A 16,814-nucleotide genomic window follows, 5' to 3' on the forward strand; every position below is an offset into this window, starting at 1 on the left:
TGCTGCATTATGCTTGAGTTAGTGGTTCTGATGTTAGAAAATCTCTGAAAAGACCCAAGAGGATTTCTGGTAAAGTTCTATTTTTGTTACTTTTGTGTCCTGTTGGAAGGAAAATGTCCTTTATAAAGTATTAGTAAGCTAAAGAAATTGTGTCTTATATTAAAGAATGTTAGAAAGAGACAAAAGAAACCTTGGACATGATTTGCTAGTTGGGAAACCGAAAATCACATGAAACAAGGAACTTGTTGAAATGTGTATATCCTTGGTCCTTTTACTCCTGTCTCAGTGTTCTTTCCATGATAGCATTTAATTGTCGAAGTAATTGATATTTTAAAATCAGACCCTAATTTTACTAGGTTTTGAGTAGAGTTAAGAAACAAGGGGCTGGGATTGTGGCTCAGTGGTAGAGTGCTTGCCTAGCATGTGTGAGGCCCTGGGTTTGATCCTTAGCACCACATAAAAATAAAGAAAGAAAGAAAGAAAGAAAAGGGAAGGAAGGAAGGAATATTTTTGCAGCATGTGGATTGTGTAATTAATATTAGGAATGGCAGCATTTGAGGAGCAAACTAGAAAGGGGGAAAAAGGGCTGTGTTTGTTTTCAAATTGGAGGTGACTTTTTAGGTTATCAGTACAAATTAAATAAAACTATTTTATTTAAATTTTTGTCTTTCCACTATAACTTTTTCACTATAAGGTGTGTGTGTGCACGATTGAACTATCTAGTGACCATCTGTAAGATGAAATTGATAATCAGTTCTGGGAGTTAAACTTACACTAAACCTGAGTGACTGGTCCTGAGTTGTATACATCATACTCGAGTTAAAATTATTTTGCTCTCATTGCTTTTTGATTTTTGCAGGTTTTGAAGTGCATCCCTGAGCATGAGTGCAGAATGAAGCGACGTTTGGATGACCAGGAGTCACCGGTGTATGCGGCCCAGCAGCGTCGGATCCCTGGCAGCACAGACGCTTTTCCTCACCAGCATCGGGTGCTTGCCCCTGCCCCTCCTGTATATGAAGCAGTGTCTGAGACCATGCAATCAGCTACAGGAATTCAATACTCAGTAACACCCAGCTACCAGGTAAATAGGAACTAGTCGGGGGAGTAAGGAAGGAGGGATAGTGATTTCATCTAGTTAGAAATTTTATATTAAGCATTGAGTTAGATGTTAAAAAAAAAAATTCAAGCCAGATGCAGTGGCACATGCCTATAATCCCAGTTATTCAGGAGGCTGAGGTAGGAGGATCACAAGTTTGAGTACAATCTGGGTAATTTAGTAAGACCCTGTTTCAAAATAAAATCAAAAGAGCTGAGTTAATAGTTTTGTGGTAGAGTGCTTGCCTAGCAAGCTTGAGGCCCTGGGTTTAATCCCCAGTACATAATAATAATGAGAACTATGCAAGTTTGGCCAGAAAAACAAACCAAAAAAAGAAATCTTACAGGTATGTGTAAGGTATAAAAAATAGCGAAAATAATGTGCAATCTCAGTAGTAAAGTGCCCTGGACTCAATCCCCAGTACCTAAAGAAAATTAAAATCATATTGATGTGACCTTTATTTTCTTTTGACACATTTTTTAAAAACTGTTCCTTATACTGATCTATATTTTAATGTGTATTGTTTGCATTATGGTGTGAACTATGTAAATATGCTCATTTCATTTCTCCAGTCTACTATTAGATGATTGGAACTTGGAAGAAAAATAGTTGCTTGTTTTCTTTGGGTGATTAGTTTTATTATCTGAACTAGTTCATGACTGTTTCCTACACTAGGGATAGTTACATGTATTCCTACTGGAAACTGTAATATGCTTATATAAAACCAGCCATCTCAAACTCCAATAAACTTGTAAAACCTGTAAAAACACACATTTTGAAATATATAATCTCAGAATAATACCTCTTCCTGTGAGAGAGATATTAGAACTTATAGAATTATTTAAATAAGTCCTAATATGTTTTGTAATATTTCATAGATTAATGCTTAGTTGCTTTATTTCTCTCTTTCCTTATGCCCTCCCCTGGGTAACTTATATAAACCTGTGATGATTTGAAAAAAAAGCTTTATTCCCTCTTTATGTTGTGGTATACAACTTACATTGCTTAGAAGAAATTAACTTTATGTCATTTACTCTATTTATTTTGGTATGAAGCAGTCATGTACATTGTCATTAGTTATTTTTTGTGATTAGCGGTTTTGAAATAGGAAAGTAAAAGTACTTTGGAAATTTTATACAGCATTTTGTTGTAATAAAAATGGAAGGAAAGGTACTTTTTTTGTCCCTAAACTTAGAAGAGGATAAGAGTTTGAAAGAAAAACATTTGGGGCCAAACCACCAGCAACTCAATAAAATTTTTTTTTTTTTTTTAAACTTTGGAAGTATAATTGTCTCACTTAATGACAGGAACATTTTCTGAGAAGTACATTTTGTCATTATGCAAACATCATAGACTATGCTTAAACCCAGGTGGTATAGATCAATCACTTGACATGGCCTCTTGAAGAGGAAATAAAAATAAACACAGAATATATGAGACTCTACCAGCATAATTTGTTGTACTGTTTTATGTTATACTTTTTCTAATAAGTAGGAGTACATTCTAAAATATTGATAAAGGCCAGTGTTGTATGCCCATAATCCCAGTTACTCAAGAGGCTGAGGCAGAAGGATTGCAAGTTTGAGACCATCTTATGTAACTTAGCAAGACGCTGTCTCAAAATAAAAAGGTCTGGGTATGTAGCTCAGTGATAGCATGTCCGTGGGCTTAATCCTCAGTACTACACACGCACAAAAGAGTATGATATGGTAAATAACATCATCATTTATTATCATTATCAAATATTATGTATTGTACATAACTGTTCTATGTTCTTCTAAGATTGGTAGCAGTAGAGTAAATATGTTTACACCAGCATCACTGCAGATACATACTGAGTTGTGTGATGGCTATTATGCTACTAAATGGTAGGAATTTTTCAGTTCTATTGTAATCTTATGTTACCATCATCATATATGTATGGTCTGTTGTTGGCAGAAATGTCATTTTGCAGTATATGACTATAATACTTGGTCATCGTAGCAAGTAAAAGATAAGTGAAATAAAACAAATAAAAATCTTTTCTAGGGCTGGGGTTGTGGCTCAGTAGTAGCGCTTGCCTCGCATGTGTGAGGCACTGGGTTAGATTCTCAGCACCACATAAAAATAAATAAAAGGCCACATACAACTAATAAAATATCTTTAAAAAAAAATCTTTTCTAATTCCACTTCCATAAAATTAAATGCTAACATTTTGCTATATATTTGTTGTCTAGGGTTCAAAATCTTTTTTAATGTTGTGTGTGTGTGTGTGTGTGTGTCTCCGTTTATCAGTACTATTCAAAATGTGGTCCTCAAATGACTGATGTGTACACTTGGTTACTAGCCTGTAATGAGATGACAGAAATTGAGTGTTTAGAAACTTTTATTTATAGCAGGTGGATGTTGTTATTTTATATCTGTAAAATCTAATAAAATTATGTAGTTGATTTTTTTATTTCACTTTCTTAGAAATTTCCTTTTTTTTTTTGGAAAACTGAACCTTAACCACAGAGTTTAAGAAGCATTAAGCTCTGTAGTTTTAATAGCTACAAAACAATTGGTATAGATGAACTGTAATTAATTTCATTAATTCTCTTGTTTGGGAAACTTGGATTTCTAATAAATTATTTTTATGCATTCAGAGCTATGCAGGTATGCCTTGTGCATTTGCGTTTGTGTTATTTCTCTAAATGTGTTTGAGGAAGAATGCACAAGCTTTGAAATTTCTTGTCTGTATTTTGTCTATCCCAGGTTTCTGCTGTACCACAGAACTCTGGTAGTCATGGGCCCACCATAGCAGCGGTTCATAGCAGTCATCATCATCCAACAGCTGTCCAGCCCCACGGAGGCCAAGTGGTCCAGAGTCATGCCCATCCAGCCCCACCCGTTGCACCAGTGCAGGGACAGCAGCAGTTTCAGAGGCTCAAGGTGGTATTCATCTCCCTTTTTTGGGTCAAAAGTTTAGTAGGAAATAATAGCTTTATCCTATTAGTGGTGGTTACAACTTTTAACATTAAAAACTAAGGGTTGAATCAAAAGAAGCTTTGTTTTTTGTTTTGAAATCTGTTTCTCATGTTGACATTAGTGCCTGATCCAGAGAAGAATAGCTATAAGAAATGTTAGTGGAATATATGAATGCACAATACTCAAATATTATTAGAATTCAAGGACTCTTCATACAAAATGAACTTTAAAATCCAGTTTTGGGTTGCTTCCTTTTGAACTTATAGTTCTTAATATCATATAAGACTTTTATTGTGTGCACATGATTGGCTATAAGCCTGTCCAGTAAATCCGTTCAGTAGTATATCTGGTGGTTCTTATTCCATTTATTTATGTATATATGTACGTAGGTACATATGTACTAGGGATTGAACTCAGGGGCACTTAGCTACTGAGCCATATCTCCAGCCCATTTTATTTTTTTAACTTTGAGATGGTATTACTAAGTTGTTGAGGCTGGCTTTGAACTTGTGATCGTCTTGCCTCAGCCTCCCGAGCTGCCGGGATTATAGATGTACGCCACTGTGCCTGCTTCTTAGTCCTTTCTTCTTTTTTACTTTTATTTATTTATTTGTTGTTGTTCTTATTCCTTTTTATGAGTAACTGATTTGCTATCATTAGTAAAACATATGTTCCTTTTGGGAATGCCTTTCCTTTGGGGGAAACTAATTGTGAATGAGATGTTATTGTTTTCATCTCTTCTAAATATGTGCTGTAGGTTTTCAGTGCTTTGAAATGCATGAGGCATCTATAGAGAAGTGAAGCTTGTGTTCTCAGCTAACCTTGTCTCTGCTTACTTGAGTGTTTTCAAACTATGTGATTGCTGTAGCAAGTACACCAGGTTTCAGTTTTTCTAGGAAATATGAATTGAAAATTATTATAATCATAATGAGATAAATGTTAGATCTTCATTTGATTATAATAGCCTGAGCACACAAAATTATTGCAGTTAGGAATAAACAATATACTCTTAAAAGACAATATACTCTTCTGTTTTCCCTGATTTATTAGTGTCCCCCCTTAGCCACAGTTTCACTTGCTTCTCTTTGCTTTCTGTTGTTACCTGTAGTTAACTGCAGGTCTGCAAATATTACATGGAAAATTCTAGAAATAAAACGATTTATGAATTTTAAGAATCATGCCATCCTGAATAGTATGATGAAATCTTATACTCTCCCTCTGTCCAAAGTGGGATATAAATCATACCTTTGTTCATCATATCTATACTATACTTATAGTATATATATTTAAGTAAGCAGAGACAAGGTTAGCTGAGAACACAAGCTTCACTTCTCTATAGATGCCTCATGCATTTTAAAGCACTGAAAACCTGCCTGTTATTCACTTAGTAGTCTTCTTGGTTATCAGATCATGTGAGATTATCAGGCCTACTGTTGTGGTGTCACAGTTTTGCACTCAAGAATTAAATATTTGACTTAATAAAGGCCCCAAAGTGCAAGAATAGTGGTGGTGCTGGCGATTCATATATGCTAAAGGGAAGTGTTATAGAACTTCTTTTTAAGTGAAAATATGAAAGTTCTCAATAAAGAAGGGGGAAAATTATATGCTGAGGTTGGTAATATCCAAGGTAAGTTATTGTTGTTAATCTACTTATATGCCTAATTTATAAATAAAACTTCATCATAAACAAGTGTGTATAGGAAAATACCTAGTGGGTTCAGTACTATCAAATTTTAGGCATCTAGTAGAGTTCTTGTGATTAAGAGATGACTATAGCACCATCCATAAGAGTGCAAATTATTTGGGCTCATTGGGAAAATTTGGTGTTTTTCTTAAAATGTCTTCACAAGTTGCTTATAGAATGATAACTGTATTGCAAAATGTAATATTTCTGTAAGCTTAGCACCCTACCAACTCCTGAAAAACATTTTTAATTGATTTTGTGTGATTTAATGCTGTATTAATACTATATTCTATAGGTAATATCTTAACCTTCCAGAAAAGCTTATAATATGCTCCTTTTTGTTTTGTTTGCGGTGCTCAGGATTGAACCCAGGGCTTCATACATGTTAGGGATGTGATCTAGCACTGAGCTACACTGACAGCTCTATAAACTTAACTCTTTGTGAGTGTGTGGTTTGAAGTATTAGGGATTGAATTCAGGGGAGCTTTACATGGAGCTACATTCCCAATCCTGTTTTTATTTAGAGACAGGATCTTACTAAGTTGCCAAGGCTGGCCTTGAACTTGCAGTCCTCCTGCCTTGGCCTCCCAAGTCATTAGGCATGTGTGACACCTTATCCAGCTTAAATTTGCCCGCCTGCCCCCCCCCCCTTCCCCTTGATTGGGAATTTAACTCAGGGGCACTTAACCACTGAGCCACATCCCCAGTTCTACTTTTTGTATTTCATTTAGAGACAAGGTCTCACTGAGTTCCTTAGGGCATCACTAAGTTGCTGAAGCTGGCTCTGAACTCAAGATCCTCCTGTCTCAGCCTCCTGAGCCACTGGGATTACAGGCATGTGCCACCGCACACAACTTCATATTATATTTTTGATAACTCTTACTTGTCACGTAGTGGTAAATGCTGTTCTTAAGTATCTTCCTAAATCTTTTGTTTCTACTGCATACCTTACAGTTTTTTGTTCAATCAACTTGGCCATTAATGAGACATTGAAAAGGAAAGTTTTGAGTATAAGTTAGTCTATTGAATCTCAACAGAAATTGTCACGTAATTTTTGAAGTATCATACAAGTAGGAATTGACCAGTATACAATATGTGTCCTAACAATACTGAAATACTCTGAATAACCACAGTCAGAATTGAAATTTGGACCATTCTGTTTTTGCTTTTAAGACCATGTCTTGCTATGTTGTCCAATAAGGTCTTAAATTCCTGGGCTCAAGTGATCCTTCTGCCTCAGGCTCTCGACTGGCTGAGACTATGTTTTTACCACTGTGCCCAGCTTAGACAACTCTTGAACTATTACTTGCCTCTATTCATTAGTACTACTTTAACAAAATACCTGAGAGTTGGTAATTTTATGAATAATGGAAGTTTACCTCTAATAGATCTGGAGAATGGAAAATTCAAGATCTAGGTGATCTAGAAGTCTGGTGAGGTTCCAGTCTTTGCTTCCAAGATGCTGCCTTAAAACAGTGTCCCTATTGGGTAAGAGTTGTTGAGGGAGGAGGAAAGTACCGAGGAGGAGCCATATTAGCCAAATTATGTTGTTATATTGTATATTGTGTAATATATGATATGTAACAACAAATCCCATCAGTACGTAAAATGATAATGTACCAATAAAAAAATGTGGGGAGAAAAAAACTGCCCTCATGTGGCAGAACATAGAAGGGTAAAAAGGACCAATACTAGTTTCCACCAACCCTTCTGCTAAGTTGCTAATCCATTCATGAGGTTTTGTTTTTATGACTTCCCCTCCTAAAGATCCAAGTAAATATTTTCACATTGGTGATTAAATTTCAACATATAAATTTTGGAGGACAACATTTAGACTATAGCATCATTTAATGGTTTATTTGAACATAAATGTTCCATTTCATAATATATCAAAAAGTGTGGCTTAAATCGGCATTCCAAGATGCTGCCTTAAAACAGTGTCCTGAATGGGTAGGAGTTGTTGAGGGAGGAAGAAAGTGCTGAGGAGCCATATTGGCCAAATTATTTCTGAAACTTTCCTAAGCCTGTTATTTTGTATAATACAAAATGTCTATCCCAGAATACATAGGAAACACCTAGTGGGGATTTCCTTAGATGTCTCCTGAGTAACTTAAAGTTGAGTTGTCCTAAATCAAACTCATAACTTTGTAACCCTTCAAACATTTTACTTTTTGTGGCAAGTCACTTTTGAATGCCAGCTCTTCCTTGTTGCTCATCTGGCCAGTCCCCAAATTTTGTTTTGAATCTTTTTTTTTTTTTTTTAATTTTATTTATTTATTTATTTTTTGTTGATAGACATTTGTTTTTATATGGTGCTGAGAATAGAACCCAGTTGCCTCACACATGCCAGGCAAGTGTGCTACTTCTGAGCCACAACCCCAGCCCTGTTATTTGAATCTTTTAAAAGCTTTTGCATATGTGCTGTTCTCTCTCCTCTTCACCATTACTGAAATTCAAGTCACCGTTCCTAATGTGAGTTATCCAATTAGTCTCATAGCATAACTGGTCTTCCTCCTTTTCTCTTTTAGGCTGTCTATCCTGCTCTGCACCAGTGGTCCCCCCCCCCCCAACACTGGTCAAATTGAGTACATGAAAATGCAGATGATAAAAATCTAGGGTTGGGGTTGTGACTCGGTTGTAAAGCTCTTTCCTCATGTGTGGGACACTGGGTTCCATCCTCAGAACCACATAAATAAAAAATATATAAAGGTATTGTGTCCATGTACAATTACAAATAAAACAAATGCTTTTTTAAAAATCTAAATTGTTTTTAAATAAGACGTATAATTTCTTTCAGGATCTAGAGCCTGTTTTTGTTGTTGTTTATGTTGGTCTTATCTCTTCTTACTCTTCCTGTCAATACTTATCCTCCAGTCAAGGTAAACTATTCTCAGTTTTCCAAATGTTTTGCCACCTAATGTCCTGTCTGGGATTTTGCCCATGCTGCTTCCTCTGACTTTCTTTGCTAATCTGTACTTTTGACAAATTGTACTCATCATTAGGTCTCAGTTTATGCTTTATCTATGGATTGTCCTCACTTTTTGTGGGGTAGGGCAATGCCATTTCCATGCACTGAACAGGTATTTGGTGATTACCCATTTATCCCACTGTGTTATGATTTCTTGACTAGATATGAACAAATTTCTACTGAATGGTGGCTGTGATTTACTTGTTGTTGATTTCTTTAGTGTCTGCATGGGGCTCACCATGTTGTATGTTAATAGGTACTTATGAAATGAATCATGCTGCATTATTGTGATTGTTAATTACTGATCATTTTCTCCAGAATTGTCCAGGGAAGGCTACAGATTTTTTAAGTTGATTTTGAAGATTGAATTTTATTATTAGCACCCACTGCTGATTTCTAATACTTTATGTTTATATTTCATTTACTGTTTTGAATTTATTTAGGCATAAAGCCTTTCTTCTTGTGATTTTTGCTTATGTTTTAATTTTTTATAACTTTGAGATTTATTCCTGCCTCAGGTGGAAGATGCACTGTCCTATCTTGACCAGGTGAAGCTACAGTTTGGTAGTCAGCCTCAGGTCTACAATGATTTCCTTGACATCATGAAGGAATTTAAATCTCAGAGGTAAAAGATGTGGTTACACTTAAGTTTGTGGTTGGCATGTTGTTTTTAGATGGAGACTTATTCTTATCTGTTGGATGTCCCCTTTTGGAGGTTGAATTTTCAGGATCATGCTTTTATTTTACGGACTTATTTGTTGGTTTGTTGATGGAAATTACGGCCACTAGACTTTTGTTTTCTCCCTATTGGTAAATTTTTCTTACCTAGAATATTTCTTAATGCTGTATCTGAATCAGTTGAGTAACACAAATAATAATTTAGGCTACTTGATTTTTGGATTAGTTTAATATACCCTAGTATTCTGGCGTGGCTCACTATTGCAAGAGAATAACATGCCCAGAAAATGGTTTATTTTGGCTTATCAAAGTTTGATTTGGGGGGGGGGGGGGCAGTGGTAACTGTAAATGCTGCATTTACTAAACTGTAACATGCTAAGGGCAAATGTATGTACCTCCACCAAAGCCAAGTATTAATTTCAAGAAATAGCAAAATTCAAAGGTTGAATCTTGCTCAGGAATCACAACTTTAGATTCACTGAGAATCTTCTTGATAGAATTGTTGCCATGACTGTATTTTCTTCAAAATTGTGACCAAGCCTCTTTGGGCTTAGATTTAGAATTTCAGAATTATTTATGTCATTAATTATTATACTATACAGGTTGATTTTTTTTTTTTTTTTAATATTTTCCTTTTTAGAGAAAACCTAGTTAAATTTTTTCCTTAGGGTGTTCATCAAACCTGCTATTCATCAACCTGCTTTTCTTTCTTTCTTTTTTTTTTTTTAATCAGCATTGACACTCCAGGAGTGATTAGCCGTGTGTCACAGTTGTTCAAAGGCCACCCTGACCTGATCATGGGTTTCAACACCTTCTTGCCTCCTGGCTATAAAATTGAAGTACAGACCAATGATATGGTGAATGTGACAACTCCTGGCCAGGTTCATCAGATCCCCACCCACGGCATCCAGCCCCAGCCTCAGCCACCACCCCAGCATCCTTCTCAGCCTTCAGCCCAGTCAGCTCCAGCTCCTGCTCAACCTGCTCCTCAGCCCCCACCTGCCAAAGTTAGCAAGGTGAGCACTTGGCAAATACTGCATTGTATGAAATGTGTCCCCTAGAAAGCATCCTTCTTGACATTTTCCCTTTATAAAACTCAAATAATAGACAAATCACAAAGATTTCATTAGAGAAGATGTAGACATCACTATCATGTGGCTCACATTTGCATATCACATATTTAGTTATCTATTTAAATTGACATATCAGGAACCAGTGAGAGCTCAAGGTTTCCTCTAACCTCGGCTTCCCAAGTAGCTGGGACTACAGGCATGTGCCATTGCACCCAGCTTGGAAATGATCATTTTACCATGGTCAAATTTAGGGTACTAAAATAGGGCACTAAATTTAGGGTACTAAGTCACACATGGTTATTTGAAAAAGATATTCCGTTTTTCAGGTTAGGTCATATCAGACTAGAAGATCTTGATGGTGGTGGTGGTGATGGTGTGTTGTTGGTCTAGACCCACACTGTTTGATACACTAGCCACATATGACTGTATTTTAATTTAAATCAATTAAACAAATTCAGCTTTTCATTTACTCTGACCACATTTTAAGTGCTCAGTAGCCACATATGGCTAGTGGCTATTTTACAGGATGGTGCAAATAAAGAACATTTCGTGATCTCACAGTCTACGGGACAGAGCTGGTCTAAAAGACATTTTTATGTGGAATTAAAGTGTTGTTATCTTTGAAATTAAAGATCCATATAGAATGAGTTGGGTTTTTTGTTTTTTTTTTCCTTTGTGTACCTGTTGAGATAGTGAGCACATGAAAAACTCTTCTCTATAATGGAGATGGCTCCAGTTTCAAGGTTGTATTTATTTTTAGAAAGTTTAAGACTTAAGATATTTGTATCATAATTTGCAATACCTCTACATCTCCTACCCCTATCCAGTATGATTTGAGTTGAGCTAAACTAGCCTGCCCTGAGTGGAGAAGTAAAGGATATCAGTTGATCAGACATTTTGTTTCTTTTTAGTTTGAACTTTCTAGCCCTTTGTCAAACCATCTATGCTCTTGAATAAAGGTTTTTTTTCCTTTTTAGCCTTCCCAGTTACAAGCACATACTCCAGCCAGTCAGCAGACTCCCCCACTCCCACCATATGCATCCCCACGTTCTCCACCGGTCCAGCCTCACACACCAGTGACAATCTCATTGGGAACTGCCCCATCCTTGCAGAACAATCAGCCTGTGGAATTTAATCATGCCATCAACTATGTTAATAAGATCAAGAACAGATTCCAGGGCCAACCAGATATCTACAAAGCGTTCCTAGAGATTTTGCACACATATCAGGTAAGTGTCGTTAAAGTCAGTTTTATTTGCCCAATTTGAGTGCTCTGTATCATCCAGTCAGTGGCTGGTGAAAAGAATACATGTTTTGGGCTGGGGATGTGGCTCAAGCAGTAGTGCGCTTGCCTGGCATGCGTGCGGCCCGGGTTCGATCCTCAGCACCACATACAAAGATGTTGTGTCTGCCGATAACTAAAAAAATAAATATTAAAAATTCTCTCTCTCCCTCTCTCTCTTTAAAAAAATAAAAATAAATTAAAAAAAAAAAAAGAATACATGTTTTATCTGTTAAGTTAGAGGGCAATTTGTGTAGACTGGTTAACCTACTATAAGAGCAGAAAGTTCTCTAATATTTTGTTTTATCAGTTAGTCCACCACCACCCAGGCACATTAACATTTATTGCCCTAATTTTAAAAGTAATTAATTGTCATCAGCATCTTCTGTTCTTTCTCAATGTAAATGTCTGTCGTCAAAACAAGTATCAAGAACATAGACTTTTTTTAGTGCAGCCTATGTAGATGATATAGGAGCATCAAATATTATAGAAAGTGTTCAGTGGTATGTGATTGAAAACGGTGGCCCTCTACTATGATCTCTTCCTACTTGCAATTCCTCAGAAAGAACAACGCAATGCCAAGGAGGCTGGAGGAAACTATACTCCAGCTTTGACTGAGCAGGAGGTATATGCCCAGGTGGCTCGTCTCTTTAAAAACCAAGAAGATCTTTTGTCAGAATTTGGACAGTTTCTACCAGATGCCAACAGCTCTGTGGTAAGCTTTAATTTAGAAAAACTGCACTATTTAGAATTATCATCTTAGATAAATTGGTAAGCCATGATCAGAATGGGACTTCCTAGATGCTACTTAACTTGCTTTGATCAGAGCATTAATCTCTTGCATGTGTCTTAACCAGCTTTTAAGCAAAACAACTGCAGAGAAGGTTGATTCTGTGAGAAATGACCATGGAGGCACTGTGAAGAAGCCCCAACTCAACAACAAGCCACAGAGGCCCAGCCAGAATGGCTGCCAAATCCGCAGGCACTCTGGAACAGGAACCACACCTCCAGTGAAGGTGAGAATGGGCAGGAGCTACTCATTTTAACTTCCACAAGCAGTCCCAGTATACAAGTATTCTAGGTTTGATTGTGTGTTCTTATCTTAAGGGTGACAGTTTGATCCTGAATATTCATAGCAAGTTGTATAGGTCACAGAAACTTAATCGTAAAACTTTTTATCTGGTTTTGCAAAAGAATGTTAGAATAATATTTGTTGCTTGGATTATTGTGGTTTTTTGACTGTTTTATTTCTAATTTTCTTTGCTATGAGCTATTATTTATTTTTGTTTGCTGCTAAGGCTTTATGAGATTTACTAATTTTTCCCTTCTTTAAGTCTGCTTTCTGCTAGGATGATGTTTAAGCTTGATAATTGTTTCAGAAATATAAGGGGATGGTCTCTGGGGTCTACTTGCAAATATAGCCCAGGTGCTTTGTGAGAACTCTTTAACTAGGGGCCTGTCCTGCCCAGGGTTCTTTGTTGGGTTGCCAGATCTGATCTATATCATCTTAATCTGCAAGGCAGAGCCTTTGGGCTATAGCAGAAGGAGGTCTTAAGCTCCTGTTAGTAACCCATCACATGATGCTTCTTGTTATAGTAAAACACTGATGGCCTGTCTACAGAAAACTAAGCTTTCTCCCCTTCTTTGCAATGCAACTATAATAGGAATAAGAATAAATGGATGTAACAAATGTTGAAATCTTACATGAATTCTAAAGCAATATGTAATATGGAAAAGATAAACATGTCTACACAATTTCATTGAAGAATCGGAGAAGCTAGTGAAATTTCTAATAGTAAGAGGTGACTGACTGGGGGCTGGGGTTGTGGCTTAGCAGTAGAGCACTTGCCTCGCATGTGTGAGGGCCTGGGTTCAATCCTCAGCACCACATAAAAATAAATAAATAAAATAAAGGTATTGTGTCCAACTACAACTTAAAAAAAGGTGACTAGTGAACAAATGACTTGACTCCAGGGACTGACGTAGTAGGTGTTGCCAACGTTTTTGAAGGACCCTAATTTGTGTGTGTGTGTTTAATGGTTTCTCTTTTTGAAATCAAATTGAACAGTTATGATTTCTCTTTTTTTCACTTCAGTAAAGGTATTATATGGATAGCAAGAATCATCTTTGCAGATAGGCTCCACTCTTGGATTTATTTTCCTTCCATAATTGATGATATGCAGGTGGAAACAATATGTTGGGAGCTACAATTTCCACCTGCTTTTTATAGGCATTATGAGCAGAGGCTATCGCTCCTATGAATGTGGGCTGAGATGGCCAAGGTAAATGTGCTGCTTCTTAAAAAGTTTATGAATTTCTAGTGAGAAGTGGGTTTTTTAAAGTAAATTCTTGGACTTCGAGTACCTAGCATGTGTGAGACCCTCAATTCAACCGCAGCACTGAAAAAAAATTTTTTTGACAGGACTATAGCATAGCCTGTTCATTCCCTTTAAATTATTCTGAGTGGATATTATTGATGAGATAGTTATTCTTTCTATTAGGAAAGTAAAGTATGTTTTTTTTAATGAATTTTTAAATTAAAACATTATTAAAGGGTAAAGATTGAATTTTGTCTACCATAGGCAACACATGCCAGATAGTTTTTATAAATAGCCTTTTTTTTTTTTTCCTCATCTGATAGAAAAAGAAATCAGTGGTACTAGATTAGAAATTAAGTTACTTTTGGCCTCTAGGAAAAGTAAGGATATTCTGAAAGTTTTCCACAGTAATGCTGTGATCATTTCTGGAGATAACATTTTAGGGGTAGTATGAGATTCTATGAGTTTCTGATGGAGAAACAAATTGACAGGCAAACAGAGAGAAAGAGAGTAGAAATTTTTTAGGGTATAAAGTGAGTTAGTGACTTGAATTCTTATTTATTTCAATTTATTCATCAGCAGCAATTTCAGTAATGAAACCATTTAACAGAGATGAAAATACAAGTCAGAGAAGTCCACTTTGAGCCTCACATATCTGTTTTTTTTTTTTTTTCCTTTGCAGAAGAAACCCAAACTGCTCAGCCTAAAGGATTCTTCTATGGCAGATGCCAGCAAGCATGGGGTTGGAACTGAATCATTATTTTTTGATAAGGTGAGTAAAGATGAATATGGTTTGATATTAGCTATTAATGATGAAGGAGAATCACTCCATTCCCAGAAAAGGCTCCCCCCCCCGCCCCGCCCCAAAGGCATCAAAATGATTAGGATGTCCTCTCTTTTTGTCTGTCTTTTCAGTGTTGGGGATTGAACTCAAAGCCTTGTACATTCCTATGCAAGCATTCTACCACTGAACTGTACCCCCAGTCCTAGGTCTTTCTAGTTCTTAACTGGGTCCTTGCTGTCAGCTACTGTTAGCCCTGCTAGAGAAGTAGTAGCACTTTCTTTTTTGGTTTTGTGAAGTACTTTGTGACAATATACAGCATTTCATGGTGGAAGAAAGCCTTTTTAGAAATGTGTCATGTTCCTCTCAAAAGAAGGTGTTGGGCCCTCTCTGTACTAGCACTGGTCTGTACAATGGGAAGTGTTAGTACCAGCATCTTGTTGAGAATTTAAGATGTCTCTTTGGGGTGGAGGTGGGGGTGGGTGAAAGGGATACTAGGGATTGAACCCAGAGGAGCTTTACCACTGAGCTACATCCCTAGACATTTTTAATTTTTATTTTGCATCAGTGTCTCACTAAGGTGCTTAAGTCCTTACTAACTTGCTGAGGCTGGCCTTGAACTTGCAATCCTACTGCCTTAGTCTCCCAAATCACTAAGATGACAGGCATACACCCCTGTGCCTAGCAGCGTTTCCCCCCTGCCCCCCCTTAGGACTTTTTTTTTCTTAGGGATTGAAATCCAGGGCCTCACATATGCCAGATGTGTGCTTTACCACTGACTTATTCTCCCAGCCCCAAAATGACTTGTAATCTTCTAATTGCTGTGATAATTATTTGCAGTAAACACATATAGTGTTGTGGGAATTCTGATTTAATGGAATGTTTTCAAAGATCCCCAGGTGTTTCTAATGAGCAGGCAGAATGGAGATTACTGGTACAAACCATGTTGTGTGATATTATAGTTTGATTCCTCTCCTGTAACAGGCTTCCTTTTTGGAGTTAGCTTGGTGATTAGCAGTCAACTTTTGAGTGGGGTAGCTGGCAACTATTTGGGCTTCTTACTGTAGGAACCTGCCTGAATTGATCTGGTGGTGATTAAGCTTATCTTGTACCTCTGGATTTTTATAGAAAGGCAGATGATATCTTTCTGTCTCTGTGTATATGTGACCTCTCCTGTAAAAGGTAGTGATATTTTTTTAGTGCTTTTAATAAGGGATACATAATTAAGAATGTATTCATGATCTATGTGGAGCTTACTTTAAGATGTCAGTGGTAGAAGAAATGAAAAGAGAAGGAACAAAATTTACTATATATTGATCATTGAGGCTGAATGAGTATATAGGGTTAGACTTACGTATGCTTTTGTGTACATTGAGAAGCTAATAAAAGCAAATAGGCATATAGTACAAAAAGTACAGTACATTTATCTTTAGCTTTAAAAGTTCATATTCCATACAGTATCTATTGCTGGACAGTTATGAAAAGAATAGTCTACTATTAAAGGTTGTAGTCTTGGAGAAAAGACTTTACCTTTGTTAGTTCAGTTCTAAGAAGACTCAGTATGAAGAACATATTTATCGTTGTGAAGATGAACGCTTTGTGGTATACACTCCTTTGTCATTTGAAGTTTGTGGAAATGGGAAGTGCTAATAATAAAGAACTTTGTTTGGTGACAGTCTACAGTCCCCACCAAAGAACCACAATGCTATTTACTTTTGTAACTGAAACTCCAGATTGGTCACCTAGTTAGGTTAGTTTTACTCTCTTCTGTACCAATGACTTCTTTATGTTTTGGAATATTAAAATGTTCAGCTGGGTATGGTGGCTGACACCTGTAATCTCAGCAACTTAGTAAAACCTATCTCAAAATTAAAAAATAAAATAAAAATGCAGCTGGGGATGTGGCTCAGTTAAGTGCCTCAGGCTTCAGTCCCCAGTACCAAAAAAATAAGTATGTAATTAAAATGTTCAGTGAAATAGAAGTAAGG

At 36.6% G+C, this 16,814-nt stretch overlaps 1 protein-coding gene across 2 annotated transcripts in view; it reads left to right on the plus strand.

Moving 5' to 3' along the window:
- The first annotated feature begins 831 nt into the window (after window positions 1–831).
- Window positions 832–16,814, plus strand: part of Sin3a (SIN3 transcription regulator family member A) — a 42,204-nt gene continuing 26,221 nt past the window's right edge. The window contains exons 1-8 of one of the 2 annotated variants that reach the window (XM_015480392.2): window positions 832–1,081; window positions 3,830–4,006; window positions 9,213–9,319; window positions 10,106–10,388; window positions 11,423–11,674; window positions 12,290–12,442; window positions 12,585–12,743; window positions 14,728–14,817. In XM_015480392.2, coding sequence (XP_015335878.1) covers window positions 893–1,081; window positions 3,830–4,006; window positions 9,213–9,319; window positions 10,106–10,388; window positions 11,423–11,674; window positions 12,290–12,442; window positions 12,585–12,743; window positions 14,728–14,817 — 1,410 coding nt within the window. In that variant the 5' untranslated portion in view covers window positions 832–892. The remainder of the gene's footprint in view (window positions 1,082–3,829; window positions 4,007–9,212; window positions 9,320–10,105; window positions 10,389–11,422; window positions 11,675–12,289; window positions 12,443–12,584; window positions 12,744–14,727; window positions 14,818–16,814) is intronic. The other variant, XM_015480393.2, reaches the window with a different exon arrangement.

Source organism: Marmota marmota, unplaced genomic scaffold (genome assembly GCF_001458135.2).
Source record: "Marmota marmota marmota unplaced genomic scaffold, marMar, whole genome shotgun sequence".
NCBI classification, from domain to species: Eukaryota; Metazoa; Chordata; class Mammalia; order Rodentia; family Sciuridae; genus Marmota; species Marmota marmota.